Genomic DNA, 20166 nt, shown 5'->3' with positions numbered 1-20166 from the left:
GGCACAAGAATCTGTTTCAAGTATTTTTAAAGGACATACTGGAGAAAGAGAACCATCTGATGGTGCTCAGGAGGGAAGGAAAAACAAGCCAAAATCACATAACCCAAACTCCAGACTTGTTCCTAACTCAGTGAGCCAAACATCACTTCTACCATGTGACCCTAAGGGACCTAATTTTATGTAGCACAAGGGACGCTCCGGTGCTCTAAATTAAAGGCTGTTTCTCACCCTTTCGCTGGTGGCTGGGAACACAGTGCGGTTCTTTCCCTGTTCATGAGGGTGTGGTATGCGGGCTAAAACGAAATAATTTTGTATTTTCTTCTCTCCTCCAGTAGAAACCCTTAAACAGTCTAACTCTGTGGTAAATACTGTTGAGATATGCTAACCTTCAGAAGGAAACTTCTGGCATCTTATCGAAGCGAGAACAAACAAACAAGAACTCCTCTTCATTCCTTTCATTCCACGCTTAGAAACCCACCGATCACCTTCTCCTGACTTTTAAGTCAGCCTGTATTTGCACCTTCCCCCATTCGTGGAAACTTGATCTCTAGTGAAGGAAGACATATTAGACATAGAGAAAGCAAATCCTCCCCGGGTGGACATACACTATCCGACGAAGCATCTCTCCCTGGGCATTTCTAAGCACAAATCGTCTCAGACTCCTCTTGAAAACTGTCCCAACTTCTGCATCAAAAAAGTCTGATGAACTTTTACTTCAAAATGAGGACAAAACCCAGTGGATTCGACCTTACCGCAACCGGATCTCTCCAGTTCCTAATGGAAAGGCAGGACCCAGAGGGCCAGAGGAGGACGGGTATGCCAAGTCCCGGTCCACCTCTCCGTGCCGTGACGCGGCTTCTCTCAGAGTGCCAGCTCCCTCCAGGTGACTCACCTGCTGCTCACGGCAGTCCAGCCCCCAACATTAAACAGTCCAACCAGCTCTGCTCACACCCCCACTCCAGAGGGAGCCCTTCAGCCTGCGTGCCATTCTGGGTCTGAGAGACCTCACGACCCACGCAGGAGATTCTCAAACATGGGTGCTGCAGTTGATCCAGTCAAAACGACCCCGAAGCAGCCCTCCTGGCTCTTTGTTCTCACACGCTCCCACACAGAAACGGGCCTCAGGAAGCCTCTCCTAACACTTCTGGGAGCGATCAAATCTCTAACTACCACTGACAGTGACTGAAGACACTGCTGGCCATTAGATCTACTTTGTAGTTAAAAGCAAAAAACCCTCAGAGAATTTTAAGAGATTTAAAAGTAGGCTTCCCAGTTTTAGGACAGGAGTTGATGCATGTTTGTTTGGAATGAACGACTACTCTGAACCCCCGCAGAGTGGGGACGTTGATCTTCTTTCGCTCGGCATCCCCGCTGCGAGCCAATGCCTGGCACTCAGGAGCTGCTCAGTAACTGTCTGCTGAACCCAGGAAGGCATGGCATGCAGACACAGGCCGCCGCCCTCCACCCCGGCCAGCTCCCCAGCGGCAGGGAGCACATGCACGCTTGTGATCCATAGAGGTGACTGGAATGAGGGAGAGACGAGACATGGAAGGAGACGAGGTGGGCAGCTAAGGCTCAAGAAATCAGTCCCCAGAAGTCAGGAGGAGAGTGTCTCTGAGCTGTGCCCAAACGACAAGCAGCATAAGAGGCCCCATCCCGGGCACACTTCACTTGCTGACCATTGCTAGTTATCATGGGCACAGGGCAGGGCTAGGGCTCTTGCTGAGCACCGGCCTCTCATTCGTCTTGCATGTCACTGGGACTCCACACTCTCATACCAGGCCTGACCAATAACACGTGCCCTGGGGGAAGGTGCCATTTAGTTCAGTATGTTATGAGCAACTTCCTTGGTAGCAACTTCTGTCGGTGGCACAGCCCCCATCCGCCCTACCGTGCTCCGGAGGAGGACAGAGAGGACACATAGCAAGATGGCTCTGGACACTGACTGGAATTCAGGCCCTCTGTGAGGGCTTATACAGCAGGGGACATGGTTCCAAGACAACTTTTGTCCCAGATGATGTGCTGGATGGGAACACTAAATGTGGATGCCCAAAGACCCCTCCTTAGGATCTTCAATCAATATCGTCACAGTTTGTTGAAATCCCTTTCAAACTCAGAGAAAATATGGAGTGAGAAAAAAATCAACACTCCAGGCAAGAAAAAATGCAAAATACCACCCACCTCCTGGAGGCAACACAGGTCATGAGTGCAAGCATGTGGCCTGTTTCTCCAAGCAGCACACCATGCTTAGACCAGCTGGTGACAATATCATACACCTGACCCACCAAACAGACCAAACACTTTATTGCTGTTCCTTCCTTTCAGAACTTAATTTTGTATGACACCAAGCACAGTTCTGGCCCACAGCTGAAGCTGTGGTTGCGATGAGACATTGGAGATATAGGACGGTGTCAATAACGTCTTCTCTGCTGACTTATTTTGAAGCTAAAAGAAACAGTTTGAGACTCTAGAGCAGGGAGATCCAACAGAACTTTCTGTGATGATAGACACAGCCGTTATCTATGCTGTCCAGTGTAGTAGCCACTAGCCACATGTGGTACAACTGAGGAATGGATTTTGTTTAATTTTCACTTACTTACGTTCATACAGCCACGTGTGACTGTTAGCCACTGTATTAGATGGTAATGACACTGAGGCCCAGATCATTCTTTGCTGTGGGGCCATCTTGTGCACTGTAGAATGTTGAGCAGCATCCCTGGCCTCTACCCACTAGATGCCAGGAGCAACCGCCCTCCTTCAGTTGTGGCACCCGAAATGTCTCCAGACATTGCCAAATGTCCCCTGGGGGCCAAAATCTCCCTGCCTCAGGTTGAGAACCCCTGCTCTAGAGAATGGGATGAAACTTTCCCACTTCTTCTATTTCTCAGCTCTTCAGAGGCACTCAGAGAGGAGGGTAAAGAAAGCTCAACGGTCACTGCTCTTGACTGGCCAGGTGCCTGACTGAAATTCTGACAACAGCACCACGAAATGTGATTGCCGTTTCCTCTGCTTTCATAAAAGGTGTATATCAGCTTAGTTTTTTCACATGTGAAGATCTAGAAAAAGAGGAGTGAAGAAGAATCGGATATGATGACAAACATCAATTTTGCCTGAAGGGCTCATGCTGGGATCAAACGTGATCCCGATTACAAATAGCAGGTGCTTAGGGAAAACACAGCCCCAGTGTGCAGACGCCTGTGGGCAAGGCAGATATAAATGTGCTGGGCTTGGATGAAGGGGACGGGGGATGCCCCACCACCGCCTTCACACCCCCCTTGCTCCCTGTGGGACAGGACACCCCCCTCAACAAGTTAAAAATCCAACTGACACTGGAGCTGTGGGTTCTCCCCTACGTGGTTAGTCCCCAGGACCAACTTAAGTGCACTGTCTGGAGCAGACGCAAGGTGCCAGTCTACACCGCCCAGGAAAGATGCATGGAAAACCTCCCGCAGTGGGAAGGGGGCTTGCAGGAGGGGAAGAAGGCCCAGGGCCACCGCGCCTGGACAGTACCTTGTGGAATTCTCGTCCTGGATGAGCAGGGGAGGCTTGTCCGTCAGCTTCTGGGGCGCGAACTGAGGCGAAGGGGAGCGAGAGGTGTCCATGGCTGCGGGCGGCAGGGGCCGGCACTGGGATGGGAAGGGACAGGCTGCGCGCTCGTCTACATCCTGCCTGTCGTGCTCAGCGGCGGCCTTCGGGCCGTCCGCGGGCTGGGCACTGCTTGGCTCCTCCGCCGAGGCAGAGGGGCTGCAGGAGAGGGACAGGCGGGCCACACACACCTCCAGGGCCACAGGGGACGCCAGGGGGCGGGGCCGGCTGCGGGGACCGGCAGCAGGGCCGGTGGGGCCCCTGAGTGGCCTCTGCGGGCCCGGTCTCCTGGCGCTCACGGGCCGTAGGGCCTGCGCCGGAGCCGTGGGGCCTGGGCCAAGCGGCGGCGGCGGGGTCGCGGGCGCCTTGTCCTCTGAGTATCTGTAATCGCGAGGGAGGGTCCCCGCGCGGCCGCGGCCCTCGCAGGGCGCCTCTGGAGCTCCCGGGACGTGAGGCAGCTCAGAGACCTGGGACAGGTTCCGCTGGTCTCCTGGACTGTCTTCTCGACACTGGGCATCTGCTTGTCTAGAGGAAGAACGAATAAAAACAGGGAACAATTCCAATTAACATCCTCTCCTTAAAGGGGACTAGACGCAGATCTTGATTATCTCCTTAAACCAGTCTAGGGCATTAAATCCGTATGCATTTTCCCATACCTGTCCCCACCACAATTCCTAATGCAAAGGATCGAATCCAAACACGTACTGCACATTAGGCTACAGACTGGCAGGTCACGTCATAAGAGGCGAGGTATTAAAAACTCATGCACACACATTAGATACACACACATTCATGTGCATGGTTATCTGTGCCACAGCTACAGCTTGTGAGCTCACAACTGTCAAACTTGCAGCAAATCAGCCGGCCATGCCTTTGCCGACACACTGCTTCTTCCAACCCAACAGAGTAATCAAACGAGCCTCTGATGGGCTCTTCCACTCAAGGAAGAGCCGTTTTCTGTTGAGAAGACAACCTCTGAGTTGTTAGAGACCCTGACAAGGGCAGCAGATGGAGGACCAGCAGGTGGAGGACCAGCAGGTGGAGCACATGTGCCGATAAGAGATGGAACCGAAGAACTGACAAGCTGGATAGAAGAACTTCCCCGAGACGCCCAGCGCCCCCTTGGGGCCCAAAAGGTGCTCTGCCTGCCTCCTGGGACACGATACCTGGCCCAGGTGTTACAGATGGCCCAACTCCATCCAGGCCACTGCACTGGGAGTTGAGAGGCCTGTGCATGTCTCTCTTGCTATGCCCTCAGGAGCAAGGTCCCCTCCATGTTCAATGGATGCTCTAGAGTAGAATCCAGACCAGGCCAACTCCCTCCCCCTCCCCACTGTCAGCCAGCTGGGGCTGCACTCCCCACCCTGTACTACGGAGAACAGAGAGACAGCCAGACCCTGCCCCGAAGCCTTCTGGAAGTCCCCAGCATCTGGAAGAGGACAGCGTGCTCAAGTACCGCTGGGACCCCGAAAGAGGACAGGTTTGTTCTCTGCTTCCAGGAGGCTGAAGACACAGCCTAAGCTTAGAGAACAAGCTGTAACAAAACAGCCAAGCATAAGAGCTTAAGAAAATACTAACCCAGCTCAAGAAAGTTACACTTCTTTAAAATGTGCATTAGGTACACACTAAGAGAAACTACAAGTTATCAAAATAACGAGAACACGGCAATGGAGGGTTTAGAGAACAACGCAGTCAAGCAGCTGTTTGATTACAAAATACAGAATGGCATTTAAACACTGTCAAATTAACAGCCCATTCCGAGAAGACATCCTGTCACCTGTCACTCCCTAATACCTGTGGCCTGCTGTGGAAGAGTGAATGCCCTCGTCTCCCTTCCATTTAAGCCATTGTGCCTCTTAGGACCGTGAAACCTAATTCATGACAATTCACGAACAGCTTCCCAATATTTCATTTCAAAGAGGTGAGGTACGCTGGAACTTGTTTTTCCTTCTACTAAAACTCTTGAAACCTAGCATCCACAGACCCACATGAAAGCACCTAGTATCTGTTATTTAATAAATATCCACCACCTCAGAATCAGAGGATTAAATTAGCTACAATTTACTGTTAAAACCTGAGTGACTTTGGCCATCTGGATTCACATTTAATTATGTTAATTAAAAAGGAGTTTTATCTACAAGTGCCTCAGACAGGACTTGCTCTGAGATCTACCCAGAAATGGAAGAGATTCACCGGTGGGAGTAAAGCCCCACTGAGAAGTAAACAAGGACTCAGAGCAGAAGGCCTGCCGGACAGGTCGGCTCCTGGTTCTCTCTCAGGCAGAAGGCGCCCGGGCCCCTTCCTGTCTTCCTAATGGGCATCTGTCCTTTGCAGGATTTGAGGGCACTCTGTTCTCTAGGGGAGCAGTACCCGCTGCATGGTCACTTCTCATTCTAGAAGTGTAGTTCACCACGCTCCCAACATTTAACTTTAGTTAGATTGACATTAGCACAGAAATTTCTGCACCAAGTTTGTTCCCATCCCTTATTTTTTCTTGACCCCTCCCCCCCCCCCCCCCACAAACTCGCAAAGTCAAAGCCACAAAACCACTAACTGGCGTTTATTATCCCAGTTGATAAGAATTCAGGAAATCTGAGTCTCTCTCTCTCACACACACACACACAGAGGCCAAAAATGAGAATTTGGGGTCATGCAGGGTCATATTCCAATCTGTGTTTCTAACAGGTTTCGAAGTGACTACTTTGTAGAGAATGTGGATAACGTGCGTGTTTATGTGCATCTGTATCATGTATGTTGCATGTGTCTGTGTTGTAGATGTGTATCAGTGTGTATATTTTTGTATATCTTTTTCTGTGTTTTCAAGGATAAAGTCAATGGTGATAGCAAGATCCAGAGACAGAAAGCACAAGAAAATGAAACGACTTAAGGACTTTGCCAGCAAAAGCAACTCAGCATCACCCTACACATGCTCCTGGGTGTACACTGGAGCAGTGAGTCGAGCCACACAACGGAAAATTACAAAGGCAGCTGCAGTCCAGAGTTCCAGCGATTGATATGCAGGTGAGGTTGTTGGTTCTCATGCACAACATGCTAACGACATGTTACCAAGGGGAGAGCTGCTGTGCAGCCCCAGGAGGGAGGAGGACAAGGAGGCTCTAAGCTGAGGTTCCCGGAGACCTGCAACCCTCTTGGGGTTGGGGCCCAGCGCCACCCTGTTCTTATTCCACTGGACCGGTCTGCAACAGGACTGCAAAGCAAAGCACAACTCATCTGAGGGGAAAAACCCAGGGAAAAGGCGGTGTTCAACATTGCTCAGGAGTGCAAACACCCTATGATAGGACAAAAATCACTGTTAGGCACAAAAAAAATACATAGCTAGATAGAGAGATCTATCTATATATGTTAAATGCTCTTGAAATCCCACCAACACCGCTATTATTCAAATCTACATTTTTGATCTGGGTATGGAGAGAGCCAGCCTGGTGTCTAAATATGGTTTCCCTATCCTAGAGGTGGCGGTTTTATTTCCAGATTCCATCTGTTCGTGACGAGTCTTGTGACATCACCGGACGCATTTCTCCGGGTCTCAATTTTCTGCTCCCTGCCTCCACATCCTTCTGCACAGCTGCCTCCTTAAGACACAGGCCCTCAGCTCGGCCAGCCTTGCTGTCTCCCTACCTCTAGGTCACCCCTGGCATATGACTTGTCACCCTCTCCAATGACCACTGTTCGCCGGTCTCCACTCTCATAACTGGGCTGTAAGCACTTCTACGGAGGGTAGGGAGCTAGGCCATCTTCTTCAGGGTCCTACACGCAAATATTTATTCCCGCGCACTGTCACGCTGTCCCTTGAATGCCCATTAGACATATAAATGCATCTGTTGCTTTCGGTCACAGTGAACAATGTAAGGAAGGAAGCCGCATTTCTTCTTTTTGAGATGCAGGCAGTTAGTGTCTCAGTGAAATAACCTTGCATCTGAACATTTCCAACATAACTACACATTTCTGAACTCCTCTGTAATCACTAGTCAGCACTGCTCTGTACAGAGGCTTAACAATCATCTTCACCAAGGAAGAGAGGACAATTGCCAACTCTTTCGGATGACTTAAGGAACACACACGACAGGGTCCTCCTTTCCTAACGACTTAAGGGGTCAATGATCAGAAAGGGACGCCTGGCCAGTTCTGACTTGTGTACACGTTTGTCGCTCAAGGCTGTTACTCCTAAGGCACTCTAGTGTCTGAGTTCATTGTAAATTACTGGCCCACATGTGATTTGGGGTTTCACTGGGCAGACACTTTGAATCTCGGCGTCACATCCTAGCTCTGTGACATAAGGCATGTGCGCACCTAACAGGAAAGGGCTGGTCTGTGGTAGGGCAGACCCGAACGCAGGCCTCTGTGACACCAAGCCCCCCAACACCTCACAGCACACTAAGGCGGAGCTGGCGCAGGCCTCTGAGTGGGCAAGGGCAGCCCAGCAGCAGACAAATCCAGGGCACCACCGGAACTCTGTGCAATAGAACGACCTCATTTTAACAACAAAGAGAGAGGGAGACAGAGAGAGCAAGCTTCCAGTGGATTACAACATGAGGGGGTTTCCTCATTTAAATATTACGCAAAAGACTAACTTCTGCCATACTCAAAACTAGCATACTGTCGAGATCAGCAATGGACAGCGTGCCTGGTATATCCGAGGTGGTCCAAGAATCATACTTGAGAGAGTGTGTTGCAAAGCCAAGATGCAGGGCCTAAGTTGTTTGCAGAGAGGAAGATTACCTCCTGGGACAACTCGGGCAGGACCCAGAGGTGCTGCCTTCGCAACAGAGCCAGGCTTCCATGAACAGTTGACTCTCGAGTTCCACATTCACAGTTTGAGGTTAGGATTTAGAAAGCATACTTCCGTTGGTTTCGGGTGTGAGTCACAGACAGTCTATCTGCCCTTCAGCCTGGTGGGATGCACTGGATACCACCGGTCAGGGTTGTCTGATGCTGGAGAACAAAGATGCTACCAAGTCTTAGGATGGGGACCAGGTGGCTGGGGAGAGACAGGACACCCACAGCACTCCAAATGCAAGTCTCCTGAACAAGACCCTGGTGATCTTCCTGTCCCCCAGGGAATTCCCAACAGACACACTGCCTTGCCAAAGCACAGGCAGAAGGCTCTTCTGTCTGCAGACACCCCATCGGAGAACCCCAAAAGGAGATGGTGGGCAAGATACACGAGCCCAAGAGAGGCAATCAACCAATCAACCAACTAATCCACTAATAAATCGGTAGAAACACATGAGAAACATTTCCAACAGCACGAACACCCCAGAATAATGGCCTTGACCACTCTTCTCCTTGGAAACACCAGTCTACCATGGGACTCCCCAGATGGTGAGCCTCTGCAAGGTATATAGGTTATCTGATTGTCCTTCTCTCCCAGTTTCCAGGCATGCAAACAATATTTACCAAATGGACAGACAGATATGCTGGTGATGATGAAGGAGAGAGCTGTGCCCACAAGTTCTGCTCCAATTTTGTGTCTTGTAGAACCGCTTTTCGGGAGAACAAGAGCCCTGAATCATCTTTAGTCATTTCTTTACTGCAACATCTCCTCTAAAGCTTTTCTCTCTACACCAGCGCCAAACAGGCTCTCTTCCGTGATTCTAATGCCAGGTGGGGAATGCAATTACTTTAGAAAATTGGATGAATGTTATTTCTTCAACGTCTTAACAGATGGATAGAAAGGTTTGCTACTTCCTTTGGGTTTTATTTGTGTTTGCAGGAACTTGGATAGTAACAGAAATGAAGTCGAATTAGAGAGACAGATAAGTCATTTGTGGTTAAGTGGAGAGAAGAGATTAAAAGAGAGATTCCACTCACAGACTATCCAAAACCAAATGAAGAGGGACAGCTTTCCTGAGGGGCTAGTGTCCACTAACAGAAAACATCTAGATTTGGAGATTATCAGCTGTGACAGTCCCTCAAGTATCCAACTCTATGTTTTCAGAACATGAGTCTTGAGAATCTATTCCAGGCCTCTGCTATTTCTGTGGCTGGAGACCCTCATTCTTGGTCACAAGATGTGACACTCGCAAGTTTTTTTGACAAAATCAAGCAAATCTCTTCTGCCAATCAAAGCTCCAAACCAGTTTCTGTTCCAAAACTATTTTTCAGAAGAACAGAATCAGAGGTACAGACGAATGGAATAAAAATGATAATTTCATGTGATCTCTTGCAAAGTTTTCTGACATTCTGTCTTACTTGCTTTCCCAAAAACATACATCACACACAAAGTTCAAAGCATGGGCAAGCCTGATAGTGATCCAGAATTTTTTCAAACTGGCCAAACTGATCAGATCAAGATTTCTAGGGGAAGCAGGGCTGGCCAACGATGTTGCTCAGCTACCTGCCATAGACAGCAATCTGAGTATGCCCCGCAAGTTTGACCAGATGACCTGGCAGGACACGATATGTCTTCTGAAGCTGCAGGACAGAAGAGCGTCCTCAGGTACGCCCCAAGTGACCCCACAGTCCCAGCGGAGATCTGCCATCTCTTCCGATGAGTATTCGGATCCCTGGGCTCAGCTGCACACGGAGCCAGCCAGGCCCACTCTCAGCACGGGTCAACCAATATCTGACCAGGACACAGTGCCAACCATAGACAGGAGACGACAGGAAAAAGTTCCGTCTGCCTTCTGACCCTGACAGCTCCTTCCGCATTGGAAACTACTATTACTGGTTTGAGGGGCTGTCTAGAGAGGCAAAGGGGTACATTTAACAAGTATCCCAAACCGGAAGAACAGAGAAAAATGTAACGAACATGAGACATGTTTCTACCCTCCCAGGCATGAGGTTATTCTTTCCATATTTGTCCCAATGTTTGTAAAAGGAAATATCTTGCAGATACACAAGTCTTCTTCATATTCTGTCCTTACCCCCTCACCTCCCTCCCACCCAGAGTAAGTAAGGCCCGTCCTGATGAAGGAAAACGAGGCAACGTTTTTATTTTTATTTTTTGGTTTTAAAGGTTTTTAAGGAAAAAACTTTCCAATGAATCTACGGAAGAGCATGTACAGTCAACCCCCAGGCATCCAACACTGCAAGTCACCCATTCTGTATCACGGCCAATCTTGTTCCTCAAGCGCACGCCTCCAATTCTCCTCAAGCGTATTCTAAAGGAGTGGTGGGGATGATTTTAGACATGCAAATGCAAGCTCTCCTCAAACTTACTCCACCAGAAAGCCAGGCCTGGGCAGAGGTAGGGACCAGGAGAAATGCATGCCTGCGAATTCTTCCAGGCAATCTGGACATCAAGCCAGCGTTGGGAATCCCTGCTTCATGGGATTCCCCCCTCACCCCCCAAATTCCCGATCTCTCACTTTTTCACCCACTTGATTTGGATATTGAAAGCTACTCCTGAAGTTTTGATCCTTGGCTTGGCATGCCCCTCCCAAACTAGATCACCATCGTCCGAAAAATGCTGAGACTGCCTACCCCCTGGCTCCAGGCCTGGAGGGACCAATCCATATTCCTCCACTCAGAAAGGGTTCTCAAACCCTGGGCCCCAGGGATTTGGCCCCCGGGCCATAGTCTGCTCACCCCTGTTCTAGAAGGCAAGGCAGATATTAATTTAAAAATGCAAACATATGTAATTGCTCATTTTCATAAGCAGGATGAAGGACATGAAGAGAATTGGAAGGGACAGAGAAAGGAGAGACTTTACTTACATGGCGGGGGAGGGTCTGATGAGTTTTTAAAGTTATGAGCTTATAACTCTTTTGGCCCCTTTTTAGCTGCCAGTGGGAGCAATGGTCTCGTGACCGTCCACGTGTGAACCAGAGTGGAGCTCCACAAACTGTCACTTGAAGTCGTTATAGTTTAAAGGAAAAGTCAGATCTGAGTCACTGTGATAAGTATTATTTTATTACGGCAGACGTTTCCTTTACTTCAGTAATAGTCTGAGGAGCATCTAGGTTGTGTAACGTTTATTAAGTATGATCATATGTTGATAAAACCTTAAAAGCTACACACGTTAGGGCCCAGGTAACAGGCAATCTATGAATTGGGTTTCACCTTAATTCTCGTCACTACATCCACACACCCTCCTTCTGAACCACTTTAGTTCTTAAAAAAACATGTTTGAATTCCTAGAAATCTAGCTATGGATCGAGGAGGTTTTCACATTACAGAACATTTTCACCTCTATTCTTCCCCACATCCGGCCAGTTTTATCAAGGTACCATTTACATACCATAAAATGCACTGATTTGAGGTGTACTGTTTGACGAGTTTGGGTAAACGTATAGAGTTGTGCATTCACCACCACAATCAAGTCTAACAATGATTCCACTGCCCCAGAAAGTTCCCTCTTGCTCCACGGCAGTCACTGCGGCCCTGCTCGAAACCCTTGTAAATTACTGTGTTCTCGTCTGCAAGGAAGGCCAGCTTTATGCAGCAGATGTAAAGGATTAAAATTCTTTAAAACTACAAATCAAACCATACTGAAATTATAGTGGCAAAACACCCCATTTTAGCAAATTAGAGGGTGAATCTATTTACAACTCTTGCAAGTTAAATTTCCTGACAGCAAAGCCATCTTGCAGCAACTTTTCCAGAGTGGTAAATAAAGTGTTCTGTGTGATGGATGACCCATGGTGGGCATTTCCAATCTCCCTCTCTCCTCCACTTACTGAAATTCACACACACGCACACATTTTACTCATAATTAGCATGAAGAGTAGAAATGCTTAATCCTTTCCCCTGAAACTTCTCACCCCACCCGCCCTCCCACCACCATATATCGAGGCCAGACTGCATGCTTTGAACCTCCAGGCTCCCTCCCGTCCTCCCCAAACCAGCTGCCACTGCTCGGTGGCCCCTGTTCCCACACCATATGTTTTAGCTAAAGGCCCTTTCCTGTCATACATGCCTTGCAGCCCCATATCTCCGCTTTGAGTCCCACTCTTCAGAATCCACCCCACAAACACCATTCCTGTTCGTTAAGATCCAAATGAAGTACAACCTTTTCCCTGAAGCATTTCCAGTTGACAAAAATAAGCCTTTCTTCTTCTGAACCCCCATCAGGTTTTAATCTCTACCCGTTTGTCCCCAAACTGTACTTAATTCACCTGCGTTCTTTTCGTTTAATATAGCTCTTCCCGACTAGACTGACAGCACCCACTTTTGTTTTGTCTACCCCTGTGTTCCAGGGCCTAACACAGTGCCCGACAAAGCAAAGGCTCAGTGAGGTAACAAGAAGGAAGGAGGGAGGAGAGGAAGGCAAGGCTGGCAATCTTGGGCCTTCTCATGACTCCTCACCACAGCCATTCACACTTATGTTATAGACTGAATGTCTGTGCCCCCCCAAAATTCCTACGTTAAATCCTAAACCCCAGTAGGATGGTATTAGGTGGCGGGACCTTTGGGCATGATTAAGTTGTGAGGGTGGAGCCCCGATGAAAGGGATTAGTGCCCTTATAAGAAGAGACATGAGAGAGCTCCCCCTCTCTCTCTGCTCTCCACCACACGAGGACACAGCAAGAAGACAGCTGTCTGCAAACCAGGAAACGGGTCTCAGCACGACCTGAATTGGCTGGCACCTTGATCCTGGACTTCCGGACACCAGAACTGAGAGAAATAAGTGTCTGTTGTTTAAGCACCTAGTCTAGGGTAATTCGTTACATTATTTTCCCCAATAATAGAGTATAAGTTCCCTCAAGGGAGGTTCTCTCTGTACCCGATTCGACTTCACAGGCTGCATGGCACCTAACCACACAAATACAGTTAAGATGATACACTGATGTCGCCTAAAGACCTGTCCACTGAGAATGTAGCTCTTCTGATCTAGTGGTAATTCAAACACAGGGGCAAAGAAACACAAACACACACACACACACACACCCCCCCTTACAAGTACCGTGTGCTAGAGCCGAAAGCCCTGGGGGATGACCATGCTCCCACCTCGTCTTAAACGCGAGGTGGACAGCCCACCTCTACTCCTGACTCCCCTCCTCCAGTTTACCACCACACTGCCGTGACCGCTGCAGAGACAGACCCGACCGGCAGACTCGATTAGGTTTACTTGCCCATTAAGGGCACTTCGAAGTAACTCAATTTTTCCATAAAACGACCATAGTAAAAATATTAACTGGCTACTGAGAAGCCCTTTACTCCTTCGAATGTGTTTACAGCTACAATTACATGGCCTATTATTTATTTTATTTCGACATATTTATACACTGAAGGATCATATGGTTTGAGGTGGCTCGCCAAAGGAAACACAACAGGAGCATTAAAATGAACATAAGAATATCCCAATGAAAGAAAATATAAACAAAAAGTAGAGAGACACCAGCGAGGAAAAGCGCCCAAATGAGCAGACCCTGGAATGTACGCAGTTACGACAGCTGTGGCTCCAACGTGACCCTGGGATTCCTGTCAACCGGAACAAAAAGGGAGGTAGGATGAGTGGGAGTTTTTGGAAATTTAGACACTTCTCAATTCTTCAGCAGAGACAACTCTATTAGCAACCTCCATTTGCAAGAGCGTAAGCACCACGCACCCGTCTCGCAAGGACACTGAGGCCCATGAGCCTAAGTGACTCATGAGGATTGAGACGTTCGTCTGCTGACTCCTGCTTTCGCTCTGCAATACCACATTAGATGGTCACCTGAAAGCCCTCGTTTCTTCTCTTCCCTAGCAGTTTTATCTTCTTTGCATTGCACTGGAGGGTATTTCAGACGGCAGTCTACTCCTCACAGGAAATTCATGCCCACAGAGCTCCGGGTCATGACTTCATGCTAACCACAGCACACAGCCACCAGGAGCCAGCAGAACATGGAATGGACTGCACAAAGCCATCAAGCACAAGGGCAATGACATGACAATTAAACACACTTGTACCTTAAAAAAAATCTAACTGTAGGGGCCGGCCCGGTGGCGTAGTGGTTAAGTTCGTGCACTCTGCTTCAGCAGCCCAGGGTTCACCAGTTCGGATCCTGGGCACAGACCTGCACACCGCTCATCAAGCCATGCTGCTGTGGCATCCCATATATAAAATAGAGGAGGATTGGCACAGATGTTAGCTCAGGAACAATCTTCCTCAAGCAAAAAGAGGAAAATTGGCAACAGATGTTAGCTCAGGGCCAATCTTCCTCACCAAAAAAAAAAAAAAATCTAACTGTAACTAACCATAAACGTTTGAAAAGCATACAACATACTTTGGGGATCTATTTGCAACCTAAATAACAATAATTAAGAAAGAAAGGCCCCACCCTCAAGAGAAAAATGAACACAAGATGTGAACAGTAATGCACAAAAGAAAAAATACAAATGGCTAGACAATACACATAAAAGTTCAACTTTGCTAGTCACCAAGGAAATGCAAGTTAAAAACAAAAACTTTTTTGCCTATCAAATCATGGAATTTTTTAAATGTCTAATATGGACAAAATTTCTGGAGCAGGACTGTCCCAGGCTGTTGGTGACAGGGTATAAATAGTACACCCTTTACGGAGAGCAACTCGGGTATTTCTCCCAAAAGCCTGCCTAGCTGTTCCTTGTCTAGAATTTTACCCTGAGGAAATCAGCCTGAAAGAGCACCAATGTTTCACTACGAGATGTTCACTGTGGTTTTACTTACAATTGTGAAGGGCTGGAAACAACCCTGAAAGTCTGCAGTACCTTTACTGGGCAGTCAGATCTTAGAATGCCATGCAGTAAATTCACATTCGCACTGAAAGAGGACTCCAGAGTGGGGACACTTCAACGGCCCACCGCGGTGTCGCTGGACACTGAGGTCGAGGGTGATGTTTAACGTCTTTGTTCTGCTCTCCACAACTTTCAATCAGTAAAATAAATGTTTTAAAAAAGGAAATATGATTAAAAACTGTATCCCACAGCCTAGGAAGCTGTACTCCCAGGTGAGTATAATTCTGGCTCTCAAGAACATACAGCAAGCTTACGAAATAAGGAGCCATTTCGAATTTTGGGCAACCCTATGGTAAAAGAGATTAAAATACAGTTAGAATAGCGTGTCATCTCCATAAACTAAGAGGAAATCATTTGCTTTGGTGGTCTTCCTTTGATCACAAACGCATGTGACCCAAATTCTGAAAATCCCACATCTCAGATTGTCTGATTATTGTTACTCAGCTGACCCATATTTGGAAATGGATTATTTACCCAATGGGCTTCAGATATTTATTGTACATGAAAATTTACTTTATAGACTTTATTACTACATAAAATGTCTATAATATACGTATATATGTGTGTGTCTATATATATATATATACACAAAATATATATATATACACATGTGTGTATAAATGTTAACTATCTTCCTAGAATTTCTAGTTATTCTGTCTTTAATGGCCTCCAAGTGTGTTTATGGGCCCACTGGCTAGACTTTTTAACAAAGTCATTAAATAATCAATTTCATGCAAGTCATACCCAAAAGAACTTCATTTGTGAGCAGGTGACTTGATGAGGCTTTCCCACAGAACACCTAAGCAGGTTTAACTGTCAAGGGCACTGGCATTGCGTCAACAAAGCCCCGCAGGCAGAACAGGGAGTCTGCTGAGAAGACCTTGTTTTATTTGTAAATGGATCACAAAGATATCACACGTGTGTGTCTCATATAGATTTGCACGTCTTCATTCACATGAATATTGATGGCAAATGAGTAAAACAACATAACCCATGGGGCTGGATGTGTGATTTTTTTTTTTTTTTTTTTGAGGAAGATTAGCCCTGAGCTAACATGTGCCGCCAGGCCTTGTTTTTTGCTGAGGAAGACTGACCCTGAGCGAATATCCATGCCCATCTTCCTTTACTTTATATGTGGGACACCCGCCACAGCATGGCTTGATAAGCAGGGTGCAGGTCCACACCTGGGATCCAAACTGGTGAACCCCGGGCCGCCAAAGCAGAACATGCAAACTTAACCACTATACCACAGAGCCGGCCCCAGGATGCGGGATTTTTTAAGGGGAATTCAAGTCCCTGGCTTCTCTCCTTGAGAATCAAAAACTATTATAGCTGAAAGGGACCTTAAAAGTCATTTAATCCAAACTCTTATTTTATGGACGAAGAAACAGGGGGTCACCTCCATGCCAGCTTGGAACCTGTGTCCCCAGTCTCTCAGCCTGGTTAGGGGTTCTTTGTACTACACCACCCCTAGAAGCCCGCCCTGGAACTCCTTCTCACTGCACTGTGGGCACACTGGACATGGGACAAGAATGTTAATACAAGAACAGGTGTGGCATCTTGTACCAGGTCTACATTCAGGGCGTGCTTATCTGTAGGAACTCTCAACATCAGAGGTGGTAGGAGTTAGAAGGAACCCGCCATACTGCATGCAAGGGCCCCCATCAACTAGCTGTGTGAGCCCAGTCACTTAAGCCTCAGTTTGCTTAATGGTAAAATGAACACAGATCCATGTTGTGAGGCCCAAGATACATATGTGAAAAGGCTTTGTGAACTTTAAGGAATTAACACAAAGGATTGTGCAAATACTTTTTAAAGGTGAAAAACTAGGATCTCTTTAGACATCCAAGGATGTCTACGAGCCTCCCAGAAATGACCTGACTATCTAACCCGCTGCAGGGAAAGCCAGCTAGAAAACAAGTGTCCAGCGACCGGGGAGAGACAGTTGATCCGGTGGACACAAAACGCCAGCTCTTGTTTAAAGGGCTTCTCCACCTTGATCTTCTTAAATGTTAATGCATATAAGAGGTAAAGAATTAAAGTTAGTCAGAGTAAAGCAAATGCATCCTAAACATCACACAAAATATTAGCTTCCCCAACCTTCAAATGCCCAAAGTGGATTCTGAGGGAGCAGCCAGTCCATACAAAACAAGTGGCAGCTAGTGTACACTTTCCACAGTCAGCTGTCACTCCAGCTGGCAGTGTAGGCCTTATGCAACCGGTGTGGTCAACACCAACACGTATGGTTATTTCTAGTGCTCTTTTGCAGAAATTGTGTCTGTTTTGTTCATCCATCTATGAATGAGAATAGCCTCAAGTATTTTTCCTTAAGGCATAGGGTGTGTGTGTGTGTGTGTGTGCGTGTGTGTGAAAGCATAAAATGCTTTTTCCACTATGCACGACAAAAGCAAGCATAGAGACGTCCCTCTTTCTACCATCTATGGAATACTTTTCTGCAACATAATCATAAAAAATACTTATAGAGTACGCCCTCAAAGATTCTGTTTTGCAAGGAAAAGAAATATGTCAGCCATTCATCAAATCTGTACCAAATCTTCAGCTATTTTATATGACACGTTAAAATATTTTTCATTCCTTCATTCTATAAGTCTTCAGACAATGTGTAAAGCAGCTGGCTGTTTAATTATAAATGCTGCCAGGTAAATTTCTGAAAGCCCTTCTTCAAACTCCTTTTCCTTTTTGCCTTTCACCCAGCATGGCCACTAAACATGCACCTTCAAAATGACTCCTATCCGTGTGAGTCAGTAAATGCAGACCCAAACTGAGTGTGTGCGTGTGTGCACACATATATATGCAGCAATTTCCCTGGAAAATGACATCCTCTCTCCACACACACAAAAGCATCCTTTAGTAAAGCAAAGGCATTTCAATCATTTAGAAATACAGCCAAAGTTAATAATAATCTGTTCCTTTTGTCACGATATAAAAGGCAAAAAAAAAAAACCTCCCACAGCACATGTACAGGAAAATCTGTAAAGAAATGGCATGTCTCTAAATTGTCACAATCACACCAGAGAGAGCAAAATCCAAGAACTGGAAAATGCTCAGAACCACACTGATTCCATTTTCTCCACTGACATTCTTTCATTGCAATTAGCAGGCTCTGTGTGCATTTACTCACAGAGCATTTTTTCATGACTAAACATGCATACCTGATTTCACGGCTTTTTTTTTTTATTTTGATGTGGCTGACTCACCATTTCCTTTCAATATCCACATTCAATGCCTCAGTCGTGAAAATGCTTATTTCTTACTTCCGTGGAAAAAGCACGGGCACAGCAAGGAAGACGGGTCTGCGTGCAGTGCCAGAGTCCCGAGCGAGCCTCCCCGGGTGACCCTTCTGCAGGGAAGGCAGGTCTGCGGATCTCTCACGAAGCAGCCTCCACATACCAGGGGCTGCCAGTCACACCAGGGTTGCGGCTTGCAGCCCAGAACGCAGTAGTGAGAGGCACTGCCTTCTAGTTCCAATGCGTTTAGAGCCAGCTGTGAAAACCAAAGCTGCCAAAACAGCATGTAGCTACAAGCACACACACGGCCCCGGCGTGCATGTCCGCACACATACGTGCACGCATGCAGAGCTCGAGCCGGAATCTGCGCCCCGATTTGCAGTATTTGTCATCTTCAGGCAGAACAACAACTAAACAAGGAGACTGTGTGCAGATCTCCCCAGATCTCCCCCCTGCACTGCGAGCTGACAACCTGCTCTTCAAGACAGGAGAACAAAAGAGGCATTCGGAACCACAAACCCCAGCAAATAGCATAGGCGTTAGGAAACCAGAGGATGGGATAGGATGCCCTAAAAACACGAACACAGCGGTCTCGTACCGGCTCTCCACTTGCCCTCCTCAGCGTGGCGGATGCTGCGAACCCAGCACTGTGCTTCCGTCAGGGACCCACAGCTCCGTTCTGCCACGGCCCCTGAGTCTTGCTGCCTCCAGCACAGAGGAGTTTCAAAGCCAGGCTCACAACAGCCTGTCTGTGCCTGCTGCCTCGTGATGGACAAGTTCATGCAGGATCCGTCAACTCTAACCTCCGTGACTCAAGGCTCTCTTGTATTTCGTGTTACTTCACTGACAACTCCTGACCTCAGGGGAAACCTTCCCAAGGCTTCTGTACTTAGACCCCTGAAGGCCTACCCTTTTAAACCCCAGAAGGCTTGGATGTCTTCCTTTTCATAATTTAAAAGGGGGAAATATAGAAAAGCCTACTGCACAAATTTTACACAGCTTTATCTATATAACTATGCTAGATAATCACATAATGTGTGTGATAAATGGTTCAACTCCACAATCATAATAAAGTTAGATGGAACAACGAAGTTAAAAAAAACCACACATTGAATAGCCTATTTTACATCTATCTGTATTCTTGGGTTTATATTACACACTCATTAGGAATGTAATCCACCAACGAAGTGTTTCCGGAAGTTCTACACTGTACAAGGCATTCAGTGAGGAAGACAAAGGAGTTGCAGGCTGACCCTGACGTACCCAATTGTCACTTCACAATGATCTGTATTTAAAGTCCCTGCGCCCCCCCTCCACTCCTAGCAGCCCTCACATCCCCCATGGGAAGCGGCCCTCCCACCAGTGTCCCTGACAGCCCCTGCCCATAGGGAGAGCTCCGACCCTCCCCAGTCTTGCACTTACCCTTCAGGGTGGACTTTCTCTTTCCATCTGCTTCTATCAACCTCCTCTACTTCCGAGCCTTGCTCATTTGACCAAATAACACAGGCTACCTTGCAGCATCTCCTGTAATACTGCTATTTGAGTAAGAGCAACTTTCATTTTTTTTTCACACCTACTTGATCTTAGGCACTGTGCTGATGCATTAATGTTATGTCAATTAAGCATTTAAATTAGTCTGCAAGTAAGGCTGCCATGGACGTCCCATCATCCA

The 20166-nt window shown here is 47.3% G+C and overlaps 1 protein-coding gene across 15 annotated transcripts in view; it reads right to left on the bottom strand.

Moving 5' to 3' along the window:
* SHROOM2 (shroom family member 2) overlaps positions 1-20166 on the bottom strand; it is a 128285-nt gene that overhangs the window by 15909 nt on the left and 92210 nt on the right. For 9 of the 15 annotated variants that reach the window (XM_023634059.2, XM_023634060.2, XM_070257983.1 and 6 more), the window contains one exon: positions 3511-4110. In XM_023634059.2, coding sequence (XP_023489827.1) covers positions 3511-4110 — 600 coding nt within the window. Of the gene's footprint in view, positions 1-3510; positions 4111-14439; positions 14634-18464; positions 19464-20166 lie in introns of those variants that run through there. The other 6 variants (XM_070257989.1, XM_070257993.1, XM_070257986.1 and 3 more) reach the window with 6 other exon arrangements.

The sequence above is a fragment of the Equus caballus genome, chromosome X, assembly GCF_041296265.1.
Source record: "Equus caballus isolate H_3958 breed thoroughbred chromosome X, TB-T2T, whole genome shotgun sequence".
Taxonomy (NCBI): Eukaryota; Metazoa; Chordata; class Mammalia; order Perissodactyla; family Equidae; genus Equus; species Equus caballus.
Note: the sequence above shows the minus strand (reverse complement) of the source record. Positions and strands in the feature narration are given on the sequence as shown.